The 27,108-nt window shown below is 38.7% G+C and overlaps 1 protein-coding gene and 1 non-coding gene across 4 annotated transcripts in view; one reads left to right on the forward strand and one right to left on the reverse strand.

Annotated features, from left to right (window-relative positions):
- The window catches only part of LOC126248053 (protein transport protein Sec16A-like), a 252,926-nt gene that overhangs the window by 167,838 nt on the left and 57,980 nt on the right, over positions 1 to 27,108 (reverse strand). For all 3 annotated transcript variants that reach the window (XM_049948690.1, XM_049948689.1, XM_049948688.1), the window contains exon 5: positions 21,142 to 21,490. In XM_049948690.1, the coding sequence (XP_049804647.1) occupies positions 21,142 to 21,490 (349 nt within the window). The remainder of the gene's footprint in view (positions 1 to 21,141; positions 21,491 to 27,108) is intronic.
- On the forward strand, positions 2,895 to 2,969 carry Trnas-uga (transfer RNA serine (anticodon UGA)). Its single transcript has one exon. It is a non-coding gene; the product is annotated as a tRNA-Ser (tRNA).

Here is a 27,108-nt window from a genome sequence, read left to right on the forward strand (position 1 = left end):
CAGCTGTGCAACCGAAGTCAGCACCGCCTGCAGCTGTGAGCGAAGGGATGTCAACTCAGACCTCATCCGAACACAGCAATCACAGTCCCTGTCCATTCTAAAGAAGTGGGTCAGGACACAATGAAACGGCTGAAACAATTTGATTGAGTTGTCTAATACAACAGGTGGGATGATGTTATGTGTTTGGCACATATATACTTTTACTCTGATAACACAGTGCAGCTGTTTCAAGAACAATTAAGAGAAGCTAGACAGCTTGTATAAATTCTTGTCCAAACTGGAATAAACATTTGGCGACAATCAGCAGCAAGTCCACATAGCAGAAGAACAATAAGAATGGGGTCCAATGTTATAGGAAATGATGCAGGCTTACATAGAAAATTTGTTGGCCCTTTGACACATTGTGAATCTGAATATGACAAATGCTGACAAAATGTAACACTTGATGAAAGAAGTCACAGCACGTATGAAGCAAGCTCTTCTGTTAAAGAATGTCACAACAACTGAGAAGTTCATGAAGTAGTGCCAGTGCATCGAGGAAATGAAACAGACCAAGAGCGGGATGAAAGAGAGATGACAGACTCCCAAATGTGTTCCCTTTGGCAATTGTGAAAGATGGTAAGAGAAGAGATACAGCAGTTTATGCATGTCAGTTATGTCAGACCATGTATAGAAGAGATAGCAGCCATGAATGTTGACCCCAGACATCAGGGGCTGAATGGGAAAGTTGAAGGAGAGGTCTGCCTACCTTTAGTGTCATTCTCTGTATAACACCTTGCAGAAGAACAGACATTTTTAAGTTAGAGATCAGTATGGCAGTATGTTTTAAATGTGGATACGCTGGATATGTTGTCCAGTATTGAAGTGAAACGTGGTGAGTGTTCAGTGACTACTGGCTGCAAGATGTCAACCATCACAACAGTCCTAGTCATGACAGTCCTGTCTACGATTATAGACGACCTGTCAGATGAGGTCCATCACTGTAGTTTGGAGGAGGTTGCTCCTCAATCAGCCATAGCCATTCCTCGTCACAGTACAGATTGTGTCAGCCATTTTCCTAGCTGTCAAATTCAAGAAAACTGAGCGAGGTGACTATCTGTGGAGGTGAGGTCACCACAGATGGAAATCCTATATGGGTGAAAGTTAGCAAGATGTCAGGAAATCTCATCAGCACCATCAATGGCCAGCCTGTCCAGGTATTAGTAGACTGTCCAGATATTAGTAGATTCTGGGGATACTTTTTCTGTAATGACGAGTTCTCATCGCCGCCAGCTAAAGCAGTCTATGTTACATGATATTAAGTTCCACGACACTGAAAGTCACGAATGGGAAATATGTTCAGCATTCAGGAACATGTATTGTGAGAATAACTATCAATGGCAGAATACGGCCCTTCAGATTTGTTATTTTAATGAAATGTACTAATAATAATATTCTCAGATGGGACTTCTTGTAGGCATCACAAGCAGTCACAGATTGTGGAAGATCAGAATTTCAGACTGGCAAAGTTATTTCAACAAGCACATGAAGATTGCTCTGGGCAGTTATTTGGCATTGAAGATATTATCCTGCTGACATCAACGAGACGAGTTTCTGTCATCAACCTGGATGGTCAGTTAAACTGTGAACCCTTTGTGAATTCCAAAAAGCTATTCAGGCTCACAAATGAAATCTACATGCCAGAGATAATCATAAGTATTGCAAGTGGTCAAGGAGAACTTTGGATCACTAACTGTCATGAGCAGCCACAACTCATCCATAAAGGTATCTGTATAGGAACACCAGAATCAGTCCAGGATAACCAGCTTAGTGCCCTCAACAAAAAATATGCTCTGCTACCACTACTAACCACTACTATCAAACTGCCAATACCATGTGGCCCGACTGAGGGACAACATTGGCGAGTGTTGGCTGTTCTGTGCCAACTTTCGGATGATTTCAAGTTTAGACTGGGCAAAAGCAGCCCAAAACGCCTATCTTAAAAGACTGTATCAACACTGGGTATCAACTCTCAATAGCGTCATCGTAGCTGAATTGCTGGGACCACAATTAACGCTGGCAGGTACTGTGAGACTCTGAAAAAACTCAAATGGGCAATTCAGAACCGGAGAAGAGGAATGTTGAGCAAGGGCGTACACATTCTCCATGACAACGCTCGCCCACACATCGCTCGGCAAACCGTTGCTCTCCTGCAACAGTTTCAGGGGAACATAATCACCCACCCACCCTATAGTCCTGACTTGGCGCCCAGTGACTATCACCTGTTCCCTTGGTTAAAAGAACATTTGGCTACAAAGCGATTCAGCTACGACAAAGTAGTGAAAGAAGAGGTTAATAACTTTCTGAACAGCATGGCGGCGAGCTGGTATGACATGGGCATACAAAAACTGCCACAGCGTCTACAAAAATGCATCGACAGAAATGGTGATTATGTCGAAAAATAGCTAAATGTTCAAGCTGTAAACTGATGTAAACCATTGTAGAAATAAACAGGTCTATGTATGAGATTTTCACTCTGCAGCGGAGTGTGCGCTGATATGAAACTTCCTGGCAGATTAAAACTGTGTGCCCGACCGAGACTCGAACTCGGGACCTTTGCCTTTCGCGGGCAAGTGCTCTACCAACTGAGCTACCGAAGCACGACTCACGTCCGGTACTCACAGCTTTACTTCTTTTAATCTGCCAGGAAGTTTCATATCAGCGCACACTCCGCTGCAGAGTGAAAATCTCATTCTGGAAACATCCCCCAGGCTGTGGCTAAGCCATGTCTCCGCAATATCCTTTCTTTCAGGAGTGCTAGTTCTGCAAGGTTCGCAGGAGAGCTTCTGTAAAGTTTGGAAGGTAGGAGACGAGGTACTGGCAGAAGTAAAGCTGTGAGTACCGGACGTGAGTCGTGCTTCGGTAGCTCAGTTGGTAGAGCACTTGCCCGTGAAAGGCAAAGGTCCCGAGTTCGAGTCTCGGTCGGGCACACAGTTTTAATCTGCCAGGAAGTTTCAGGTCTATGTACTTATAAAAATATAGGAGACCTTATTTTTGTGATTACTCTTGTATAATGTTAAAAATGTGTTGCATGACACAACAGCAATGGTAACCAAGTTCTACCCACCATGAACAATATACTTTGTCAGTGTAAAGTTAATCTCGAGTTCACGTATCAACTCTCTCAAACACAATTAACTTGGCACTATCAGAATTTTTAAAAATATCATAACCAAACTCTCAACATCCACAACACCTTTATACATGAGGTTTTCACAGCACAGCTGCAGCAACCTTAGGCATGCGCCAGACATACATTCACTAAAGGTGATCTCAGTACAGTTCCCACTTTAAATTTTCACACAGCAGAAACCCATTTATCGAGGAAAGTCCAACAGACCTGACTGGCAAACATCCGTCCAATATGTGGAAGATATGGTCCCTCCTTTTAGCAAAACTTTATCGTAGGTCACTCAAACAAAAAGTATTCTGCATCGTTGGAAAGAGGCATACATCTTTACGGTCTGTAGACTCGTAGGGTGGATGTGCAATGCTACGGATCTAGCTCACTGATGTCAACTTCTTGTAAAATCAATATACAAATCTGCCCCTTCCATTTTACATATACATAAAAAATGTGTGCTTACAAAATATATGAGTATGTATGGAGCTGCAATGAGGACTTCCTTGAAAATGGAACCGAATATGTCATTCTTCGGGGTGAAACTTTTCAGAATCTAAAGTAGTGCTCTGTGTATCTAAAGGTGGTGTGACAGAATTGGTCCTGATCATAATCTTTGTAATTAGATTGGCAAGTAATGTTTGTAGCTGCTGAGGCTATTTTCAGTTGACACTGTCATACAAGTAGGTCACGTCATTAGAAGGGTGTTAGAAAATGCAAGAAAACTTGCAGGTGATCAATACTTGATGAAAAGACTGGCAACTTAACATAAATGTAAGTCAATGTAACATAATATAACCAAACAGATGTAAGACTCATGTCATTTGGCTATTTGACCAGTCTGTGAAGATAGTTACAACTGTCTAGTACCAATGATTAACCTATCAGAATGACTGAAGGCGGAATAGCCTAGCAGTGTGGAAGGCAAATAACAGACACAGATTTATTAGGAGAGATCTACAGAGGGGGTCACTTGTAACACCTTTCTTTGGACCTGGAGTACTTTTCATTAGCTGAGGACCATTGCAAAGAATGAGTAACAGAAGCGGTAGAGAAGATTCATACAACAGCTGTACGATTCATCGATAGTATGCTTAGACAGCACATGAGTATCACATAAATATTAAATGAGCTTCGGTGAACAACATTACGAGTAACATGCTGTGCATCTCACAAAGTCTTACTGGAGTTTCTGAGAGACATATACCAAAATGAGTAAAGCAAAACATTATTTCATCCGACATAAATACTGAATAATGATAATGAGGATAAAATGAAACAAATTTACACTTACATAATATATCTTAATTGTGTACCAAATGGAACAGGAAAGTGGTGGTGGTGGTGGTGGTGGTGGGGTATGACTCTGGTACTACTTATGTATCCTCTGCCACAAATTGTAATGTGGCTTGTGGAGTACAAATGCAAATGTCAAAAGAAATAGGAACTGGAGAATCTGTAATACTGATTATAGTGAATCACCAGTACAAAGTTAAAGTAATATGTCTGAAGACTTTCTACCACAAAGCCAAAATGACGAGGAAGTCTTCTAATTGACTATGGGCTCAGCCCTCAGCCTAAAATAATATGTTGAAAAACAAAATTAATTATCTGCTAGTATGTACAATGATAGAAAATCCAGGCTCAAATATAAATATATATGAGGATACAACACTTCTCACCAAACAGGTGTACTGACCAACACACAACTGTACAGGTAGGTAGGTAGGTTGGTTGGTTGGCTGGCTGGCTGGTTGCTTGGAGGTTAAAGGTTCAAGTTTAAAGATCATCAGTGTCTTAGTCACAAAACAAGTCTTTAAAGAGTACTTTCACCAGCTAGTAGTAAAGGACACCTGGCTGTACTGTTGTGACATGTAGTAGTGGTAGAATCAATGTATTTGGGGGAATAACAGTGCCTCAGCTTAAAGTGGTACAAGACATATGTTGAATTTAGGACCAGTTTGACTTTTACTGCAGGAAACAAATATAGGTCCCTCAGGGATGAGAATCAACCCAACCCCTGCTTAACCCACCCACCAACTCAATACAGTGGTGGAACAGTGACGCACTGAATTAACAGGGCTTGATATCACCAAGAAATTTGTGTGTGTGTGTGTGTGTGTGTGTGTGTGTGTGTGTGTAATATCTCCCAGTAGTGGTAGTGTGGACACTTTTTTCAATAAATTAACAGAAGTTCTAGATAAAGTCTCAAGTACAAAGGTCAACATAATTCTGTGTGGGGACATTACCATCAACATTAATACCATAAATGAATCCAGCAGCACCCTCATTCAGTAATTGACCATGTGGCCACAAACATGGACAGGGAAAAATGTGATGTACCTGTAAAAGATCTCTGACTATATTACTATAAAAGTAACTTATTAGTGGATTTTTATTAATCTCAGTCTTTCTTCCCGTGTTATTGACTCGAGTGGTCTGTTATTTGTGAGTGTGCTTATGTCGTTCATCAAGCCTCATGCCTCAGTAGTACGTTTACATTCTGCGGCGTGCACTGCATCTGTAGCGGTTATAAAGCTAAATACTGACAAACTTATTTGTGCACTGTTATGCAGTTATTAATTTTAAGAGTTTTCAGCAGTGTTTTGTGCGGTTTGTGGCGAAATAACGATTTAATAAAGTTTTGGAAACATTCACTCACTGTGTTTTTTTAGAGTTTTCTGCGCATTGAAGTCGTTTAGTAAATTTCATGCTTTTGTTTTCAGCTGATGTTTCTTACTGTTTCTAGTGAAATATTTCAGTAACATTTTCGTTGAGTGTCCTAATTTCGTTGAGTGTCCTAATTTCGTTGAGTGTCCTAATTTCGTTGAGTGTCCTAATTTCGTTGAGTGTCCTAATTTCGTTGAGTGTCCTAATTTCGTTGAGTGTCCTAATTTCGTTGAGTGTTCCAGTGGCCATTTGAATTTTTGGTTTTAGCTAACAATTTTGTAAATTTTTGTTGGTATTGGTATTAGCTGTGGAGTAGTAGTATTAATACAAGTAGTTGCTTTCTCAGCGGACAGAGAATTCGAGACCGCTATTGTTAGTTCTATAAATAGTTCTACTGGTGTAACTGAACTTTGGTAATGTAGACGTATAGTTTTTTTCAATAACTATAAAATTTTACCACAAGTGAGAAGTGTGGTCTCTGTCATAGGTTTGTGAGTAGTGGGTTACGGTGTGGGATTTCTTCAAAGTATTTTCATTGGGGGAATGCAGTGGGGAAGCCAGTGGGCATTCTAGCAAGATCCTCTCCTGGGAATGCAGAATCTGTAGTAGAAATAAGTTGATAGAGGAGCACGAGCATAAGATCTGTGCCCTTCAGGTGCAGTTACAACGCGCAAAGGAGGAACTAGATAGGTTGAGGAGGGTGAAGGGTCGTGGGGAATGGGAACTGGCAGTTAGCAAGAAGGCAGCTAGGAAGAGGAGGTATTCAGACAGTTATCTTTGCGTATATGCAATAGATTTGACCAACTGTCAGAGTTGAGTGGAGAGGAGCCTTGTGTAGCTGTAGATGTAGGGAACATGCAGCAGTCCTCAGCAGTTAGGAGGCCTAGGTCAGCTGCAAAGTCTTACAGAAGGAAGAAGGTTCTGCTGCTAGGTAGTTTGCACGGTAGAGGTGTGGACCAGCAGTTGCAGGAAGTGTTGGGGAGTGAGTACCAGGTCACCGGTTTTGTGAGGCCTAGTGCAGGGTTGGCTCAAGTAACTGACAGCATAGGGGAGTTACGTAGAAATTTTATGGAGGAGGATCAGGTAGTGATAGTGGGTGGAGCAGGGAACAGTCTTGATAGGGATGGGGAATATGATGTAGGTGGTGACCTGGTAAAGACAGCTACTCAAACTGGTGGCACTAATGTGCATTTTGTGCAACTGTTTCAGCGTCATGATTGGCCTCACCTTAGTGCGGCTGTTAGGTGCGTTAACATGGGGCTGGGGAGGGTGCTGATGGCTGAGGCCATGGGTCACATCTCAGTGGTGCCAGTTGAGTCTATCAGTAGATCGGGATTCACTAGGCATGGCCTGCACCTCAATACTTATGGGAATGGGAGGCTGGCAAAGCTTTTATGTGACAGTGTAGTGGATGGTGGTGGTGAGTTCACTTGTTGAAAAATTCCTGTAGTAGTTGGTGTTAGAGCTGCACTGTTTTTAGATTGAAGTCAGCTGATGGATATACCTGATTAAATGAAGTCCCGGTAACTAAGGGATCACCTTAAGAGGATGTAATGTTTCCAAGTAGAGAAGGAATTAGCATATTTCATCAAAATATAAGAAGTATTAGAGATAAAGTTAGTGAACTGCTTACAGATGTTGACTCTGAAATTATTGATATATCAGAGCACCACTTAAATAATTTACCAGGATACAGATTAGCTGGCCATTTTTTCAAGGCATTCCTTGTGGGGTGGGGGAGTGGCCATGTATGTAAAAAACAGTATTCCATTTCAGTCCATAGACGTATCACAGCACTGCACTCAACAGATATCTGAATGTAGTGCAGGGGCAGTTGAATTTAGTGAAACTAAACTTGTTGTTGTTGTTGCTGCTGCTGCTGCTGCTGTTGCCACACAGGATTAGCCGAGCGGTCTAAGGCGCTGCAGTCATGGACCGTGCGGCTGGTCCCGGCAGAGGTTCGAGTCCTCCTTCGGGCATGTGTGTGTGTGTGTGTGTGTGTGTGTGTGTGTGTGTGTGTGTGTGTGTGTGTGTGTGTGTGTGTGTGTGTTTGTCCTTAGGATAATTTAGGTTAAGTAGAGTGTAAGCTTAGGGACTGATGGCCTTAACAGTTAAGTCCCATAAGATTTCACACACATTTGAACATTTGTTGTTGTTGTTGTTTATAGGTCCCCTAACTCTGACTAAAGAGCATTTCTGCTCAAGCTAGAGAGGGTTCTTGATTCACTTTGTGGGAAGTACCAGAAATTAATTATGTGTGGTGACTTCAACATAAACTTTGTATATGATGGTGCAAGAGAAAGGATGTTGGTAGATCTCATAAATTCGTATGATCTGATGCAGACTGTGTTCTTTCCAACTTGGGTACAGGGGAATAGTGGCAGAGCCATTGATAAAAAAAAAAAAATTTAATTCTTCATTACTAGATGGGCATTCTGTTAGTAAAAGGTTGAATGGCCTTTCAGACCATGATACACAAATTTTAACACTAAAAGGCTTTAGTACTCAAACAAATGTCATATTTAATTACAAACTATGTAGGAAGGCTAATCCAACAACAATAGAGAGTTTTTTAAACCTTGTCAAGGAACAAGAGTGGCAGGATTCTTATAGTGCTGATAACATAGATGGTAAATATAATGCTTTCCTTAACACATTTCTCATGCTCTTTGAGAGTTGCTTTCCGTCAGAACATTCTAAATGGGGTACTAGCAGTAATAGGCAGCCTGGGTGGCTGATTAGTGGGATAAGGATATCTTGTAGAACAAAGTGGGAATTATACCAAAATGTTAGTAGTAATCACAATCAAGCTACAGTAGTCCATTACAAACAGTACTGTAAGGTGCTTAAAAATGTTATTAGGAAGGCAAAGAGTATGTGGTATGCAAATAGAATAGCTAAGTCACAGGATAAAATTAAAACCATATGGTCAGCTGTGAAGGAAGTGTCTAGTCAGCAGCACGAGATCGATGATATAAAGTCAGTTCGCAGTAAAAATATTTCTGTTACTGATAAATCAAATATGTGTACAATATATAACATCATTTTCTGAGCATTGCTGGTGAATTAAATAAAATTTTAGTTTCTATAGGGAATCATATAACTTTCTTGGCAAATGCCTTTACGAGACTGATGTCTGAAATACTCCTATGTGATACAGACAAGAGGGAGATTGAGTCAATAATTAAATCACTGAAGACTAAGGACTCTCATGGTCATGATGGAGTGCCTAGCAGAATATTAAAGCACTGTGCTGCACATGTTAGTCTTGTATTTAGCCAATTTGTAATTTTTCTTTTAGGAATGGTCAGTTTCATGAACGATTAAAGTTCTCAGTAGTAAAGCCGCTTTACGAAAGGCATAGCGAGTAGAAGAGAAAGTGTGCTGTCTCCGCTAGTTCACAGGTTCTGCAGCGAGATGTCAGTTGCTCCGCTTGTGACCCACGGAAATACATGTCATTATGCCAAACGCTGCATATGTCACCTAGTTTGGATAGTTTCTGGGCAGTCTTTGAAGTTTCTGAAGACTTCCGAATTTGTTTAATGCCAGTGAAAAACCGGCATTTCATATAATGAAGAATCAATTAGGGACCGATGCCCATCACATGATCTTCGCAGCATCCAACGTTAGATATTTCAACACTTATGTGGTCCAAACTATTGAGGCAATCATAACAAAATGTCACCTCAAACTGTCCTCGTGGAGTTTCACCGCGACTATATTTTCCACCTGCATAAGAACATTGAAGATGCTTTTCGATAGATATGTGACCAACGTCTTTTCTGTAGAAGAGCCTTAATCTGTAATAGATGTAAGTAAAGAGAATGGGATGTCGGATGAATTTCCACTTAAGAGGCACAAACACTTATGGCATTTTACGGCTTTTCTTGCTTGATGCACCACGTAACCTGCCAGATGATAAACTACACATTCCTTTCCTGTGGTGCTTTCAAGACTCTATGGAATATGTTGTGGATTGGGATAAGCCTATATGAAGTTATCTGGAACACACAGTTTTTTTTTTTAATTATGTCTTCCATATCCAGAACTCTGTCTCTGTTCTTTTGCTGCAAATGTCTGGCTAACATCCGCATTTGGCATACATATGATGTCCAAAAATTCACATTTATGTTCGCAGTTTCTGGCAGAAGATAGGGCTAGTTTTAAAGGAATGTAAACACACTGTAACGTGTGCAAGCTCAAGAAGTCTGATGGGTGATCATTGCAACTCAAGAGACCTTACGATATCGAAATGATGTTCAAGTGGGTCCTGATTAAATTTTGCAGTCAAGACATAGCTGAAACCTTTTTCCCCACAAATATTCAGATATCTCCAATGTGCTTTCAATGGTTACTCTTAGAGACTGGAGAGTTCTTTCGGAAGCAAAGCTGTTATTTTTATCAGCAGGAATGCTTTTCCATTTCATTAATGTTTTGTGAGCCTCTGAGTTTTTGTACAATGTATCCTTAGGAAACGAAGAATTAAATGTGTCCACTATGTTGTTCATACATCTAGTGAATGATTCCATTGATTCACTGCCTTCGAATCCTATAGCTTTGATTTCCCTGAAGAATTTTATGCCGTTGCTACTGAGTTACTGAATAACTGCAAGGCTAATCTTACATTCATTCATTGAAATGACATCGCTTTCAAGTGGGTGGAAATTAACTTGAGGCAAACTTTTAATCTGGCAAATCTTGATAGATTCTGCAATAAAAATTATAGTTGACGATCTCATCATTAAAAAGTACTTCAGTTTTATCACAGAAATTATTTCTTACACACTTTATTGCGTGAACAGTGTCTGAAAATTCCCAAACTCTTCTGGTTTCGTCAACAGGATTTGATATAGAGCAAGCTACTTTATTTTTTTGCCTCTAATTCCAAGACATTGCTAGACCTTTTTATTCAGTTGACTGCCATCACAAGTGAATGCAATAGTTCTTGTTCCGGCTTGTTCCAGCTGGATAATCACTTAAATTAATACCTGCAAGATGACGTCGCCTGGAGTTGCAGTGCGACTTGCATACACAGCAACAGGTTGGATCCAGTTATGCAACAGAGGAGCAAACATGAATACAAGAGCATGATTGGCACGTTTATTCTTAGTCATCCAGAGTATACACTACTAAATTGACGAAACCATCAACTTTCAGGGAATTGTTATTAAATTGCAGTCCTTCTTGGAACTTAATTTCATCAAAAATAAGCACACCTAAGCGTTTGTTTTCATCTTGTTCTTCCCGAAAATAATTCTTAATGGCCACCACAGAGTGTTATTGATTACATATGAGCATTTGAGACCCTTTACTAAATTTCGAAGATGTGTTTCAGAAGGAAGTGGCAACAAACCATTCTTCAAACAATGTCTGTATCCTTTGGGCGACTTAATTTTTAAGAGCACGCTGTCCAGAAGAAACTCATCATCATACTGCATTCCCTTAGTGCTTTTTAATTGGCATTTCTTTATCATAGTGTCTACTATCATTTTCTGTTTCTTACTCAGTTGGGAATGATCTAGGAGATTTCATTGAGCTGTCTTACGCGTTTCGTCTAAGAGCTGCTTTTGCAGTAGATTGATTTCTACATTTGCTGTTCTTAGTTTATTACGTAACCGCACAACTTCCAGCTTCTTACACTTTAATGTTCTCTTTAGTGAAATGAGCACTTCATCCAGTACCTTCTGTATATTTTCCTCAACAGATGAAACCCTGGCAAACATCATTTTCTTTACATCAGCTACTCTTTTGTGAGTGTTTTACTGGAGGTGATTTTCTTTTGTATAATATTTTTGATAGATATTTTGGTACATTTTGAAATAAATGAGGAGCTGCCCCTGATTTTAGAAACCACCTTTGTCTTGGAATTTTAACTTGTTTACCCTCGATGCTGAACACATCAGCTTTTATAATAAGTTTCTCACAGAAATGTGAATCACACACGAAACAATTGTGAGTTAGAATTCTGTCTTTCCGAGGAATTGCTCTGACCCATTTTGCAAATTCTACTTCGTCTTTCGGAGGCCTAAAGAAATGTTTACCTTTACTTTCTCGGTACCCAGATCTGCACGCTGGAACGAAACAAGTCGGCATTTTTTATCCTTCTTCAAATATGAGTAACTATATCCCTAAACACCACTTGTTCACCTGAGACTTCTACTCTGCAACGTTCACTCACAACACCATAAATTCACTCGCAAAATAAGCACAGACAATAGTGAAACACACCTTCGGATAAAGCAAAACTGCACGAACTTGAGTCTCAAGCGACAGTGCTGCTCGTAGTTCGCAGGCACACCACCCATCCTATGCTGCCTGTGTTAACGGGCGGGGAGTCAGCACACTTTCTCTTCTACTCGCTATGTAAAAAGAGAGAAAGGGATAATATAGATAATTTTAGACATATTTCTATGCCATCAGTGTTTGCTAAAGTTATGGAAGAGGCTGTGTATGTAAGGATAATTGATCATTTTATATCACACAATTTTCTATCAAATTGTACAGTTAAGCTTTCAAAGTCATTTAACAACAGAAGATGCTACATTCCCTTTTCTCTGTGAGGTATTGGATGGGTTAAACACAAGGTTTCGAATGCTATGAATATTTTTTGATTTAACTAAAGCGTTTGATTGTGTTTATCACACAATATTGGTCCACAAGTTGGACCATTATGGAATATGGGGAGTAGCTAACAATTGGTTCACCTTTTACTTTAACAACAGACAGCAAAAGGTCATTATTCACAGTGTTGAGAATGGCTGTGATGTGGGGTCTGACTGTGGTATGGTCAAATGGGTGGGGGGTGGGGGGGGGGGTACCCCAGGGATCAGTGTTGGTGACACCCCTGTTCCTTATCTATATAAATGATATGCCCTCTAGTATTATGGGTAACTCTAAAATATTTCTGTTTGCTGATGACACTAGCTTGGTATTAAAGAATATTGTGCAACATTGGCTCTGTTTCAAATAGCGCAGTTCATGACCTAATTTCATAACTTTTAGAAAATAAACTAATGCTAAATCACAGTAAGACTCAGTTTTTACAGTTTCTAACACACAATTCAACAAAACCTGACATTTTAATTTCACAGAATGGGCATATGATTAGTGAAACTGAACAGTTCAAATTTCTAGGTGTTCAGATAGATAGTAAACTGTCGTAGAAAGCCCACATTTAGGATCTGTCATTTCTTGTTAACCATATTAGCTTATTCCCAAGAATAAGCAGCTTTCACTGTCAATACGTGGCAGAAATCAAACCTACATTTGGATCGCACTTCCTTAACTTTTGTGCAGAAAGGTGTGCAGTATACTGCTGCATTTATTTTGAAGAAGCTACCACTTGAATTCAAAAATCTTGGCAGTATTCCATGTGCTTTCAAATCAAAACTGAAGAGTTTCCTCATGGGTCACTACTCCTATTCTGTCGAGGAGTTCCTTGAAAAATTAAGCTGATTCTGGTTGTATTGTTGATTGTGTTTACTTAAATTTATGGACTGACATTTTTTTGGGTTCATAAACATTTTATTTTTATCTGTTATTACTTTTATGTCATAATTTCATATGCTGACCTTGGAGATTTGCTCCCCAATTTGGTCCTATGGAACTTGACATGTAAATAAATAATTTTAAAAAAATCTCTGTCAAATAACAGTAAAAATGGGCATTGAATCATTCCCTAAACTACATGCCTACAAGCAACATCTATCAGAAACCAAAAGAAAAGATAATTCAAAAGAACTAGCAAAAGAAAACCAGGATGAATGTATAAGGAAATGAATGTGAATAGAAATTCCCTAAATTCTCCACATTATTTAAATTGAACTTTGAAAAGGCATTTCCAGAAGTAGGTATGTCTATATCAACATATCACAAGAATAGATGGATAACAGCAGGTATTAAGTAGTCCTCCCAAACACTTAAATATCTCAGTTCCATGAAAAAGATTCGCAATACTTCAGAATTCTTAAATTTCTATCATAGGTACAAAAAGATCTATAGGAAGGTGCTGATTGCTGCAAAAAAGTCATTTAATGACGAAATAATATATAATGCAGAGAATAAAAGCAAAGCAGTCTGGGATGTTACAAAAAAGGAAACAGGGAGAGGCAAACGAATGCAGAATAATATACTGCTGAGGGAGGGGGATAAGGTAATAAATGATCCACAACACTTAGGAAACTATGTAAATGAACATTTTTCAAGTATTGCAGAGAAGTTACAGCAAAAGTTTCCCAAAACAAATGTAACACCTGTAAATAATGTTGCACTAAATACAATGATATTACCTCCAATCACAGAGAATGAAGTTAATAAAACTGTTCAAAAACTAAAAAATAAAACGTCAGTAGGTGTAGATGAAGTACCAATGTGTGTACTGAAGCAATGCATAGAAATTATATAAGGCCCCTTAACAAATATAATAAATGAATCCTTCACATCAGGGACATTTCCAGAGCAGTTAAAACAGGCAAGAGTTGTACCTTTCCCTAGGAAAGATAATAAAGAAGAGACAGAATGTTACCGGCCCATTTCCCTGCTGTCATCATTCTCAAAAATAATAGAAGCAATTATGAAAGAAAGATTAATGTATTATCTGAATAAATACAATCTTTTAAGCAAATCACAGTTTGGTTTCCAATGTGGCAAAAATAAGGAGTCAGCCATATCAGAATTCGCAAAAGTTGTATTTGATGCTCTTGACAAAGATGAGTGTGTCACAGACATATTTTTGGATCTTTCTAAGGCGTTTGACACAGTCACACAAGATTCTATTTAATAAACTAGAAACATTAGGAATAAGAGGCGTAACTAATGACTGGTTTTGATCATACCTAGCAGATAGGGTACAAAGAGAAGAGATAACACATACACCAAATATAGATCTAAGCATTTAGTAAAACACTTACCAGAACCAAAATATATTAATATACGGTTTCCGCAAGGTAGCATATTAGGACCAATACCATTCCTGATATACATCAATGGCTTTCGTAGGTGTTACTCATAGTGAAAAAATTCTCTTTACTGATGACAGCAATATTATAGTCACTGAGAAAACAAGAGAACTCCTCGCAGAGCAAGCAAATGAAACTCTTAAGGAAGTTTATGATTGGTTAATAAGCAACAGAGTGACATTGAACATAAAGAAAAATGCCATGACTTTCAGTTTGAAGTGGGAATATGACGATGTTAAATTAAATGTAGATGGCACCTCTATAGACTGTGTAACAAATGCAAAATTTCTAGGAGTGAATATTGAGTCTCAGTTGAAGTGGTGTGATCACACAAAGATACTTGCCAACAGAATGTCATCAGCATGCTATGCCCTTACAATCCTATCATAAGTGTGTAACATGCAGTGTCTTTTAGTTACACTCTATTCATATGTACACTCAATTCTTAGCTATGGCATTCTTTTTTGGAGAACAAATGCACAAAATATGAACACAATTTTCAAACTCCAGAAAAGAGCCATAAGAATAATAACCAAAAACAGTAGTCGAGCTCATTGTAAAGATTTGTTCAAGAAACTGGGGACTTTAACTGCTCTGTGTGAATACATTTACCAGTCAGTTGTACACATTAAAAATAACAGAAACAAGAGCTAGACTCAACTTACATTTACCAAGGAAAAATAAATATAAAACTCAAAACAGCATTTTCTACCAAGGAATAAAACTGTACAATAAATTAGCAAAAGAGATTAAGGAAATTGCAAAAATACATTTATTTAAAAAGGCGGCTAAAAAGTACTTGTTATGCAACACATTTTGTACATTGAAGGATTACTCTGATAAAGCAGAGTAGGGATTTCGTTAAAAATGTAATATACAAATAAATGATGATAACGATTATAAAACATCCTACATTCCACATAACACCTTTGCACTGTGTTTTTTCCCTTCTTTTTTCCTTTTCTACAAAAACATACCCCTAAGCTATGCATAGCACAATACTAACACCTCCTCCTCTTTCTGAGCTCAACAAATGGGAAGTTGCAGTACAGAAAATTGCCCAGAGATCACCAGTGTGTGTGTGTGTGTGTGTGTGTGTGTGTGTGTGTGTGTGTGTGTGTGTGTAGTGAGTGAAGTGTTATAAAACAATGTGTGTACAGTGTGTGTAAAAACTGATAGCGAGATATGAGTGAACAGTGTGGAATTACATTATTTAATAAGTTATTTGTAAAAAACGTATTGTATACCAGGAGTAAATCTAATGATCGTCTCTAACTAGAAATCATAAATGTATGTATACACAAATTAGCTTACATTTAAATTCGTCTAAACTTGTAAATACTTTGACATGTCCTATATCCTAATAAAAAGAGATCTACGGATGAATAAAGCTGCTGCTGCTGCTGCTGCTGCTATGCACATGAAACACAGTCAATTTACATGAACTGTAGTTATGACTGAAAAGATGATTTTGAACAGAGAGAGACGTGTAATAAACAACGACAGTGTGCTGTGGTTGCAAGTTTTTATACTTTTCACCTACGGTGTCCATTTCATTTTCATTAAAAAGAAAAACAAGACATTGGATTGGTTAAGGAAAAAAACAGGATAGAGGTTGTGTTACCAAAATGTAGTGAACATAGAAGGCTACTTTTGTATCACACAGTCTGATGATCCCAAACAACTTTTTACAATTATTCTGCTGTCACCGTACTTTTCACTTTTGGGTATTTTATCAAGAACGCCATTTTTGTTTGACATTTCATGACAAAAGTGAGGACACGATACCTCATTAAAGAGTATTTTGACAATGAGAAAGGTTTTCACTTTTTCGAACTTTCTTGTTGCCTGAATACAAAGACCCCCCCCCCCGTGAACCATAGACCTTGCCGTTGGTGGGGAGGTTTGCGTGCCTCAGCGATACAGATAGCCGTACCATAGGTGCCGGGTATCTGTTGAGAGGCCAGACACACGTGTGGTTCCTGAAGAGGGGCAGCAGCCTTTTCAGTAGTTGCAGGGGCAACAGTCTGGCCTTGTAATACTAACCAAAACGGCCTTGCTGTGCTGGTACTGCGAACGGCTGAAAGCAAGGGGAAACTACGGCCGTAATTTTTCCCGAGGGCATGCAGCTTTACTGTATGGTTAAATGATGATGGCGTCCTCTAGGGTAAAATATTCCGGAGGTAAAATAGTCCCCCATTCGGATCTCCGGGCGGGGACTTCTCAGGAGGACATCGTTATGAGGAGAAAGAAAACTGGAGTTCTACGGATCGGAGCGTGGAATGTCAGATCCCTGAATCGGGCAGGTAGGTTAGAAAATTTAAAAAGGGAAATGGATAGGTTAAAGTAAGATATAGGGGGAATTAGCGAAGTTCGGTGGCAGGAGGAACAAGACTTATTGTCAGGTGATTACAGGGTTATAAATACAAAATCAAATAGGGGTAATGCAGGAGTAGGTTTAATAAGGAATAAAAAAAAAAAATAGGAGTGCGGGTAAGCTACTACAAACAGCATAGTGAACGCCTTATTGTGGCCAAGACAGACACGAAGCCCATGCCTACTACAGTAGTACAAGTTTATATGCCAACTAGCTCTGCAGATGACTAAGAAATTGAAGAAATGTATGATGCGATAAAAGAAATTATTCAGATAGTGAAGGGAGACGAAAATTTAATAGTCATGGGTGATTGGAATTCGGTAGTAGGAAAAGGAAGTGAAGAAAACGTAGTAGGTGAATATGGATTGGGGGTAAGAAATGAAAGAGGAAGCCGTCTGGTAGAATTTTGTCCCGAGCATAAGTTAATCATAGCTAACACTTGGTTCAAGAATCATAAAAGAAGGTTGTACACATGGAAGAAACCTGGAGATACTGACAGGTTTCAGATAATGGTAAGACAGAGATTTAGGAACCAGGTTTTAAATTGTAAGACATTTCCAGGGGCTGATGTGGACTCTGACCACAATCTATTGGTTATGAACTGTAGATTAAAACTAAAGAAACTGCAAAAAGGTGGGAATTTAAGGATATGGGACCTGGATAAACTGAGAGAACCCGAGGTTGTAGAGAGCTTCAGGGAGAGCATTAGGGAACGGTTGACAGGAATGGGGGAAAGAAATACAGTAGAAGAAGAATGGGTAGTTTTGAGGGATGAAGTAGTGAAGGCAGCAGAGGATCAAGTACGTAAAAAGACGAGGGCTAGTAGAAATCCTTGGGTGACAGAAAAAATATTGAATTTAATTGATGAAAGGAGAAAATATAAAAATGCAGTAAATGAAGCAGGCAAAAAGGAATACAAACGTCTCAAAAATGAGATCGACAGGAAATGCAAAATAGCTAAGCAGGGATGGCTAGAGGACAAATGTAAGGACGTAGAGGCTTATCTCACTAGGGGTAAGATAGATACTGCCTACAGAAAAATTAAAGAGACCTTTGGAGAAAAGAGAACCACTTGTATGAATATCAAGAGCTCAGATGGAAACTCAGTTTTAAGCAAAGAAGGGAAAGCAGAAAGGTGGAAGGAGTATACAGAGGGTCTATACAATGGCAATGTACTTTAGGGCAATATTATGGAAATGGAAGAGGATGTAGATGAAGATGAAATGGGAGATATCATACTGCGTGAAGAGTTTGACAGAGCACTGAAAGATCTAAGTCGAAACAAGGCCCCGGGAGTAGACAACATTCCATTAGAACTACTGACAGTCTTGGGAGAGCCAGTCCTGACAAAACTCTACCATCTGGTGAGCAAGATGTATGAGACAGGCAAAATACCCTCAGACTTCAAGAAGAATATAATAATTCCAATCCCGAAGAAAGCAGGTGTTGATGACATTGTAATTCTGTCAGAGACAGCAAAGGACTTGGAAGAGCAGTTGAACGGAATGGACAGTGTCTTGAAAGGCGGATATAAGAGGAACATCGACAAAAGCAAAACGAGGATCATGGAATGTAGTCTAATTAAATCGGGTGCTGCTGAGGGTATTAGATTAGGGAATGAGATGCTTAAAGTAGTAAAGGAGTTTTGCTATTTGGGAAGCAAAATAACTGATGATGGTTGAAGTAGAGAGGATATAAAATGTAGACCGGCAATGGGAAGGAAAGCGTTTCTGAAGAATAGAAATTTGTTAACATCGAGTATAGATTTAAGTGTCAGGAAGTCATTTCTGAAAGTATTTGTATGGAGTGTAACCATGTATGGAAGTGAAACATGGACGATAAATAGTTTGGACAAGAAGAGAATAGAAGCTTTTGAAATGTGGGGCTACAGAAGAATGCTTAAGATTAGATGGGTAGATCACACAACTAATGAGGAGGTATTGAATAGAATTGGGGAGAAGAGGAGTTTGTGGCACAACTTGACTAGAAGAAGGGATCGGTTGGTAGGACATGTTCTGAGGCATCAAGGGATCACCAATTTCGTATTGGAGGGCAGCGTGGAGGGTAAAAATAATAGAGGTAGACCAAGAGATGAATACACTAAGCAAATTCAGAAGGATGTAGCCTGCAGTACGTACTGGGAAATGAAGCAGCTTGCACAGGATAGAGTAGCATGGAGAGCTGCATCACACCAGTCTCAGGATTGAAGACCACAACAACAACAACGAGCACAAAGAGTTCACTAAGGAAAACAAATGAAATTGAACAGTTTCTCCACTATAGGCTATAAAAGGAAACTCACTTTTTATATTTCAGTAAAAATTTCACTTTTGTTTTGACATGATTAAACAGTGATTGCATGGATTTAATACTGCCACATGTCCCGTACAACTTCTCCACTCTGCTTACCACAATGGAAATCTAAATCCTCACCACCTGAACCAGTCGAAAACAAAACTTAACATGTAGACATTAACAGTGCAGAACATTAACAGTAAATAAATAAAGATTGTAGACAAGGTTGTGCAACTGGTGGTTCCTAGCTTATATACTTCCACGGTCAATTGATAGCATAAAATACTTTGTCAAGGGGAAACACAAAAAAGTAGGACATTTGAGCATTCCGAGAAAGACTTTCAGGACAGCACGACTTTTTGGAAAAAAACCGGACTTCCCCAAGAAAAGCCACTTCAGTCCACTGACTCAAATTATTCGATTATTTAGCAGTTATCTGGAATTTACACCTTTTCCCCTATGTTTTAGTTACATGGTACTGTTACAGCTCTATTTTCTTTGTGAAGAGTCAAAGATTTTTCATTTCCACAGCAACAGCCTGAGCATTGAGAGAAACATGCCAACTGCTTAACAAACAGAAAAGCGAAAAGGTCAGCCATGTGGTATTGTTTTCCCAGTGATGATGTACAGATGCTAATATAAAATTCAGCCATAATCAACTCTCAATAGATGCCTTACATTTACAAAACTATCCAGAAAAAAACTCTGAATCCTACCTCTCATTAGTAAAGCAGGTTACTGATGGTACTCAATTCAATGTAAGAATAAGATCAGCAATACTACAGCAAGACTTTCATACCCCACTTAGCAAACACAAATAAACACTGTGTGGCAAGTAGTTTTACCTATAACCTGTCAAGACAGGTGGTGGTGGTGGTGGTGGTGGTGGTGGTGGTGGTGGTTGTTGTTGTTGTTTTAGGGCTTTCAACAGCATGGTTATCAGCACCCTTCCTGAATATACATAGTTTGTTAAGCAGCAGAGAGCAATATTTGCACAAGAAAAGTCTTAAATTTACAAGGATTACATGCCATAAGCTACAAGAGAACTTGTGTGAACTGGTTTGGATAACAAACAGTAAAAAGATGAAAGAATACTGCAGTAGAAGGAAAGAGCAAATGTGAAAGAACTGAAATTGTCACGTTGTGCCTAGCTGGTTAAAACAGATTGTGGTGGGGATTGTGGCACTTGCAAAGTAAATACTGCTTTGTTAAATGAAAATTTGCTGGATGAAAGACACAAATTTTTCTCCAGATACATATGGCTGGCTGACAACTAATATATAAAAAAGAAAAGAGAGGGATGAGAGGGAATCAGCCACTCAGATATTGAAGTCACGATGAGAGTTAGAGAGCTATGGAACTAAGATTGTGGTTATTTCTGAAACAATGCGGTGATCAGATAAATAAGTTTTCTTTCTACAACTCAGCTTTTTAAAAAAAATCAATTTTACACTAAGATTTAGTAGGTTTAGGAGCACAGAAATATCATGTACACAAAGAAGTATTCATGAAATATTACTAAAATATAAATTTTCAGTTTTTTTTCTTTTTTTTTCTTTTAAATGTTATGTTAGTTATTTCTTGTACTGGGAAACACAATTACTGAAATACAGCTAACAATACTCCTCCATCATTACATCTAATGGGTTATATTCCCTCATGTAAATCAGGGTTTTACTCACACTGTACGGGCAACTGTAAGTTGTCATCACGAGCAACACCAGTGACAACTCTAGCCTCCGTGGCCGAGGTACTTTGCACTGAAGTGTCTGGGCTACTGCACTCCCCCGGCACCATGCGGCGGAGACCGGGAGGTGGAGCACCACCCTCTCCTGGGATCATTCTGTGCAGACCAGGTGGAGGTGTAGGAGTTTCTTCTGATAACTGTCCAGTTTCCAAGTACTGATCACGATCTGGCCCAGGTGCTCTCGATCCAGAGACTGGAGCCACCTCTTGATTCTCAGGACTGTAGTAAGTCCCGTGTGGTTGTTGTCCGTGACCCCAAGTCGAGGGGGCACGTGCTGCAGCATCCTGTCAGAAATATTTATCTTAGCATTGCTAATAACAAATGTTCAGACATGAAACTGCAGAAAAGGGACTGGTGATACTTTTAAGTATAACTAACACTCAACTGAAAGATAAGCGTGTATTTTATCTAGAAACAGAACAGCTATTACATTAAACACTTCTGAACATCGTTATGTATTGCACCTAAAGAAGTTTGAGTAATGACAGACTGAAATATCCTATTTTATATTCTTCACTGATGTACAGTTTAGGCTGTGTAGCGATTTTCAAGTGTGTGCTACAACCCATCAAATGAGCATATTTGGGTTATAGTCAAAACTTACACTAGTCAACATTACCAAAATCCAGTGGAATGGCGAGAGTTTAAAATAATCAGTGTGACACCAAGTGTCTCTTGAACAGCTGTGGTGTAATGTACCATCTGCACATACGAGAGCCTTAAGAGAGATACTAAACAATTACCTGAAAAGGTATCAAGAGGTGAAATTGAATCTTATTTGGCAAAACACGATCCAGCCACAGGAAGATACCATGCATCACATCCAGCAGAAGTGAGGTGGCATCAAGACACACTTAGGATAGGGAGATCATCTATGGTTCTTTGGAATGAGTAGCTCCTGTCTGAAAGGAGCAGCAATAAGAAATATCTAAAATTGCAGATGTTACTTGAAACACTTTACAAGATTGAGTTAAACATGCTATGTTACATAAAGTGTAGACAAGAAACAATGCATTGCTTGCAAAAAGATCACTTACCAAAAATTCAAAGCAGCATGTAAGTTTTAAGGGGAAACAAAGAGTCCCGTGATAGTGCAACAAGCAAGCTGATACCGAGACAAAGACAACCATCACAATATATTTCATATCACAGTAACTAAACACAAGGAAGTGATTACTATAGAACAAGAACATATGTGGTATGTAACGACAGGTGGTGCATCGGAGAACCGACAGCATGTGACATGGAGAACAAGAGCATAAGACTATGTTTTGGTAAAATGAACATACTGTGGGCTGATACCTAGATTCCAATGATAGTTTCCTTTCAGAATTAGATTTAATTTGAAACTTTTGTAACATAATAAGCTGTTGTTGCCAGAATGTCTCCGAACAGTAATGTCACAGTGGCTTTCTTTAGATCGGTGTAAAATAAGAATTACTACCTACCCAGCCCTCATCAACCAAAGGCATTGGTATGAAGGTGTAGTTATGCTTTTATAGCATGACATCTCTCTTAGGGCCTGGAGTTCATATCCTCTAATGTGGGACAATGACAACATTTATGCGAATAAAATCATGGCTCACAATGTCACAATTCACACAAGGATGCAAAACAAATTATCCTCCAACACAATTATGTCCTGCCATGACGAGCATGTCAAAGAGGTCAATATGCTGAGGAAAGCATCAGAATAACAGAATGATCAGTGAGGTTCTCAGCATTAAATCAACTGAACACATATGGAATTCTTTAGGCCAATGCCTACTTGGCTTGTCAATCTACACGAACCTTACAGAAACTGCTCTTGAACAGCAATGAATATAGGTGTCAACTGGAATAGTTTCTTCAACTACCAGGAATGTGTCGCACCTAACAATGACCACATTTCTTATTAGAAGGTGATTAAAATATTTTGTTACATTTATGCTGTTATCTCTTTGCTATCAGGTTCAATCTGACCCCAGTATCTTCATCAATACAATGTGTATCTAAAATGATAACTTAGTTGTAAGATAATTATGTCCACCAAAATGGATAATTTCTCTTTGTATACCCTGATTTCAACTAGTTAATTTAAGGCATGTATTACGTTACTGGACAGTTAAGAGCTCTAATGATTAAAATTCATTTGGATAATTTGTGTACAACTAAACATGGTTAGTCTGAAATTTTCAAATAATTCAGTAAATCTCTCAGGGGAAAAAAGGGGGTGTGCTTATTTCACAAGTAATGTCACATGACAGATGCTGCCACTACCTACAGGATCTTTCCTTGTGCAGTTACAAGAACATAGCTGTTCAGTACAGCATCTTTGCACACAGGTCCCCCGTTTCCTCAAGTTCCTCCTAACACCTCAATGCTGATAAATGCACAGAAATAATGAATGATATTTAGCATATCATTCTATATTTCTTTTCACTCTCCTTAATTACTAGTCCAGATAAATTGTGATTTTTGCCTGGAAAGTTTTGGAGATGGTGTCAAAATTTTTTAATTTGTGTTTTTTAGGGTGCCAATTACAATTTCAAATTTTGTCAATTCAGATTTTCAAAATAAGTATTTAAAAAATTTCAAAAATTTTAGTTTTTCTGAGTTTTTGCTCCCAACTTTAGAACGATGCATCTGTCAAGCACAATCATTCTATACAAAATTATGAGAGATTAAATTCTCTACAATTTGGATCTTAATGTATTTTTGGCCAATTGATCATTCTGCAGCAAGTGCTCATGGAAATAACAGCAGTCAGTGATCTGTCACTTAGATCTGAAAATTCTAATTTTTATCATCACTTACATTATTTATGCAATGAAAGATACTTTGTCTTACCAAACCACTTCTTTCACTGGTTTGAGTTCCAATGCACTATTACAAAAATAAATAAATGAAATTTTATGAAAGGTAATGAAGTGGTGGAAGTTGTACAGAAGTTAGATGCAAATAACATTATTTGTTACTGTTGTGAATTGGCAGGAGCCAATTCACAGGGTTTGGAGGAAGCTGAAAGGCGCGCGTTAAAGCTCACGCAGGCTGGCGTGAGGTCTGGAACAGGTAAAGTAAGTATACTATCAAGAAAAGTACGTAGCTACTGGAATACTTAACTTTAATCCATAATTGGTGAACATCGGTCTGACTGTACATGCATCCCAAGATAAATAACAAATGATAATGGCACCTTGCTAGGTCGTAGCAAATGACGTAGCTGAAGGCTATGCTAACTATCGTCTCTGCAAATGAGAGCGTAATTTGTCAGTGAACCATCGCTAGCAAAGTCGGCTGTACAACTGGGGCGAGTGCTAGGAAGTCTCTCTAGACCTGACGTGTGGCGACGCTCGGTCTGCAATCACTGACAGTGGCGACACGCGGGTCCGACGTATACTAACGGACCGCGGCCGATTTAAAGGCTACCACCTAGCAAGTGTTGTGTCTGGCGGTGACACCACAGTTACATATAAAAGACGGATGATGTAACAGAAGATTAATATTTAAATCAAAGTTGTTCATGTTTTTTATTCTTGAGGCAGCCTAGAAAATCTAGTCCTCTCCTCACCTGCAAAAGGCATAACTGTTGGCAAACATTTCTTTCAGGTCACCTCCTTTCAGTTTAAAACCTATTTATTCTACGAAAGGTTTAAAAGATGGTATCTACAGAGTCTTATGAAATTTGGAATTTCAGTATTTACTTGTGAATTTTCATATACAACAGCTGATCATATATTACTGCACATTTTCTAATGTAATTCTTCAGTCTCTTCCACTGCCTATAACAAAGCTGTGAAGAAGGTTTTATAGTAAATAGGAGAAGTGTTTATAAATGGCTGGCAACCTAAAAATGTTATTTCATAAAAGATATCTTGAGAAGCTTTCTCCAAAAACCCTTTTAACCTCAGAGCCTGTTACACCTTTGATTTTACTATAAACCCACAAGAAAAAGGAATAAGAAGTACTGAACACTAATAAATATTAAGATGATCTTTTATCTTAATTGCAGGTAATCTGATATCATCATTGTGATCAAAATGTTGTAGCTGAAAAGCTTGATAAGTTTCCACACATTGTGCTGATGGTATTTCTTTTACTTGACAAATATTCTGATTTGGAACCAATACACAACTTGGGGTGATACCCATCACATGAAATGTGTTGTACCCATCAATTAACTGAGTATTAAAATACGTATTGTCATAAATAAATTCAAAGAAATATTGCCCATGAACTTTAAAGGATAGATTCTTGATGGCTGATACTCAAAGCATAAAGCTTCACTGGAAGTTGTACGAAATTTCAACGTGAGAAGTATCTTCTGGGGGTCTTTTTCTCCTCCTCCCCCTCTTCTAATAAGTAATGAGAAACCTATCTGCAATGGCCAAAGAAATGAGTTTGGTCTTACATGACTCATTAATCTAGTGTGCAATAGTGGTTGACATTTCTTTCTTTGCCAATGTGCCCAAAATTTTTCTAAGGCAAAAGTATCAATCAAAGTGCAGGGAGTATCAGGAACAAGCTCCTGGTGTCCTTTCAGAAAATAGTCTAGTGATTGGTATAGTGCATTAGTGAAATCATGGAACTATGTCAGTTACAATTTCAGTTGCCCTCTGAATGGTTTAAAGACATCCTTCTAACTCTAAAGAAGATTTCTCCTGGTACCAAGACTTGCTGCATTCTCTTTACATATGTAGTAATCAAATTCTCATTGAGACATTGTTTCTGACATTTTTTGAGAACTGTTCCTGACATTTTTCACCTAGAAGACTAAGACTTAGAAAGCAGTGCTTTTCATATCATTATTTCAATGCGTGATTGTTCTAAGATTACATTATCAGGATCAAAATGTTAAAGAATTTAGTCCTGCTTAGTTAGTGATGAATAACGTTACTCGAAAATTGTCTTCCCAGATTGTAAGCAAAACATCAGTAAAAAATAGATTTTTTTTTTCTTTCTCATTTTTTAAATTATATCTGGGGAAAAATCAAGGAGGCAAATTTGAAATTCGTAGTTAGTCTCCCAAAAACCATAAAGGAGCAAAATTTTTACAATCTCATCAAAACTTTCCAACCAGACCCCTTTCTGATCACTGAATGACTTGTTTCTTATCCGCACAGTTTCTAGCTATACAGCTATACTCTACAAGCAATGTAGAGGAACAAGTAGATTCCATATTCCTAGAATTCTAGAAAGCAATTTCACATGGTGTCTCACAACAGACTACTAATGAAGGTCTGAGTATACAGAACTGGGTCCCAGATATAATTGTGGCTTAAAGGCTTTTCACATACTAGAACTCAGTATATTGTCCTTGACAGAGAGTGTTCATCACTGACATGAGAATCATCAACAGTGTTCCAGGGAAGTGTGATAGGACTTTTCTGTTCTCCATATACATAAATGATCTCAATATAATAGAGGGAAACATTCCACGTGGGAAAAAAATATATCTAAAAACAAAGATGATGTGACTTACCGAACGAAAGCGCTGGCAGGTCGATAGACACACAAACAAACACAAACACACACACAAAATTCAAGCTTTCGCAACAAACTGTTGCCTCATCAGGAAAGAGGGGAAGGAGAGGGAAAGACGAAAGGATGTGGGTTTTAAGGGAGAGGGTAAGGAGTCACTCCAATCCCGGGAGCGGAAAGACTTACCTTAGGGGGAAAAAAGGACAGGTATACACTCGCACACACACACATATCCATCCACACACATACAGACACAAGCAGACATACAGACATATCTATGTCTGCTTGTGTCTGTATATGTGTGGATGGATATGTGTGTGTGTGCGAGTGTATACCTGTCCTTTTTTCCCCCTAAGGTAAGTCTTTCCGCTCCCGGGATTGGAATGACTCCTTACCCTCTCCCTTAAAACCCACATCCTTACGTCTTTCCCTCTCCTTCCCT

Source organism: Schistocerca nitens, chromosome 3 (genome assembly GCF_023898315.1).
Source record: "Schistocerca nitens isolate TAMUIC-IGC-003100 chromosome 3, iqSchNite1.1, whole genome shotgun sequence".
Lineage (NCBI taxonomy): Eukaryota > Metazoa > Arthropoda > Insecta > Orthoptera > Acrididae > Schistocerca > Schistocerca nitens.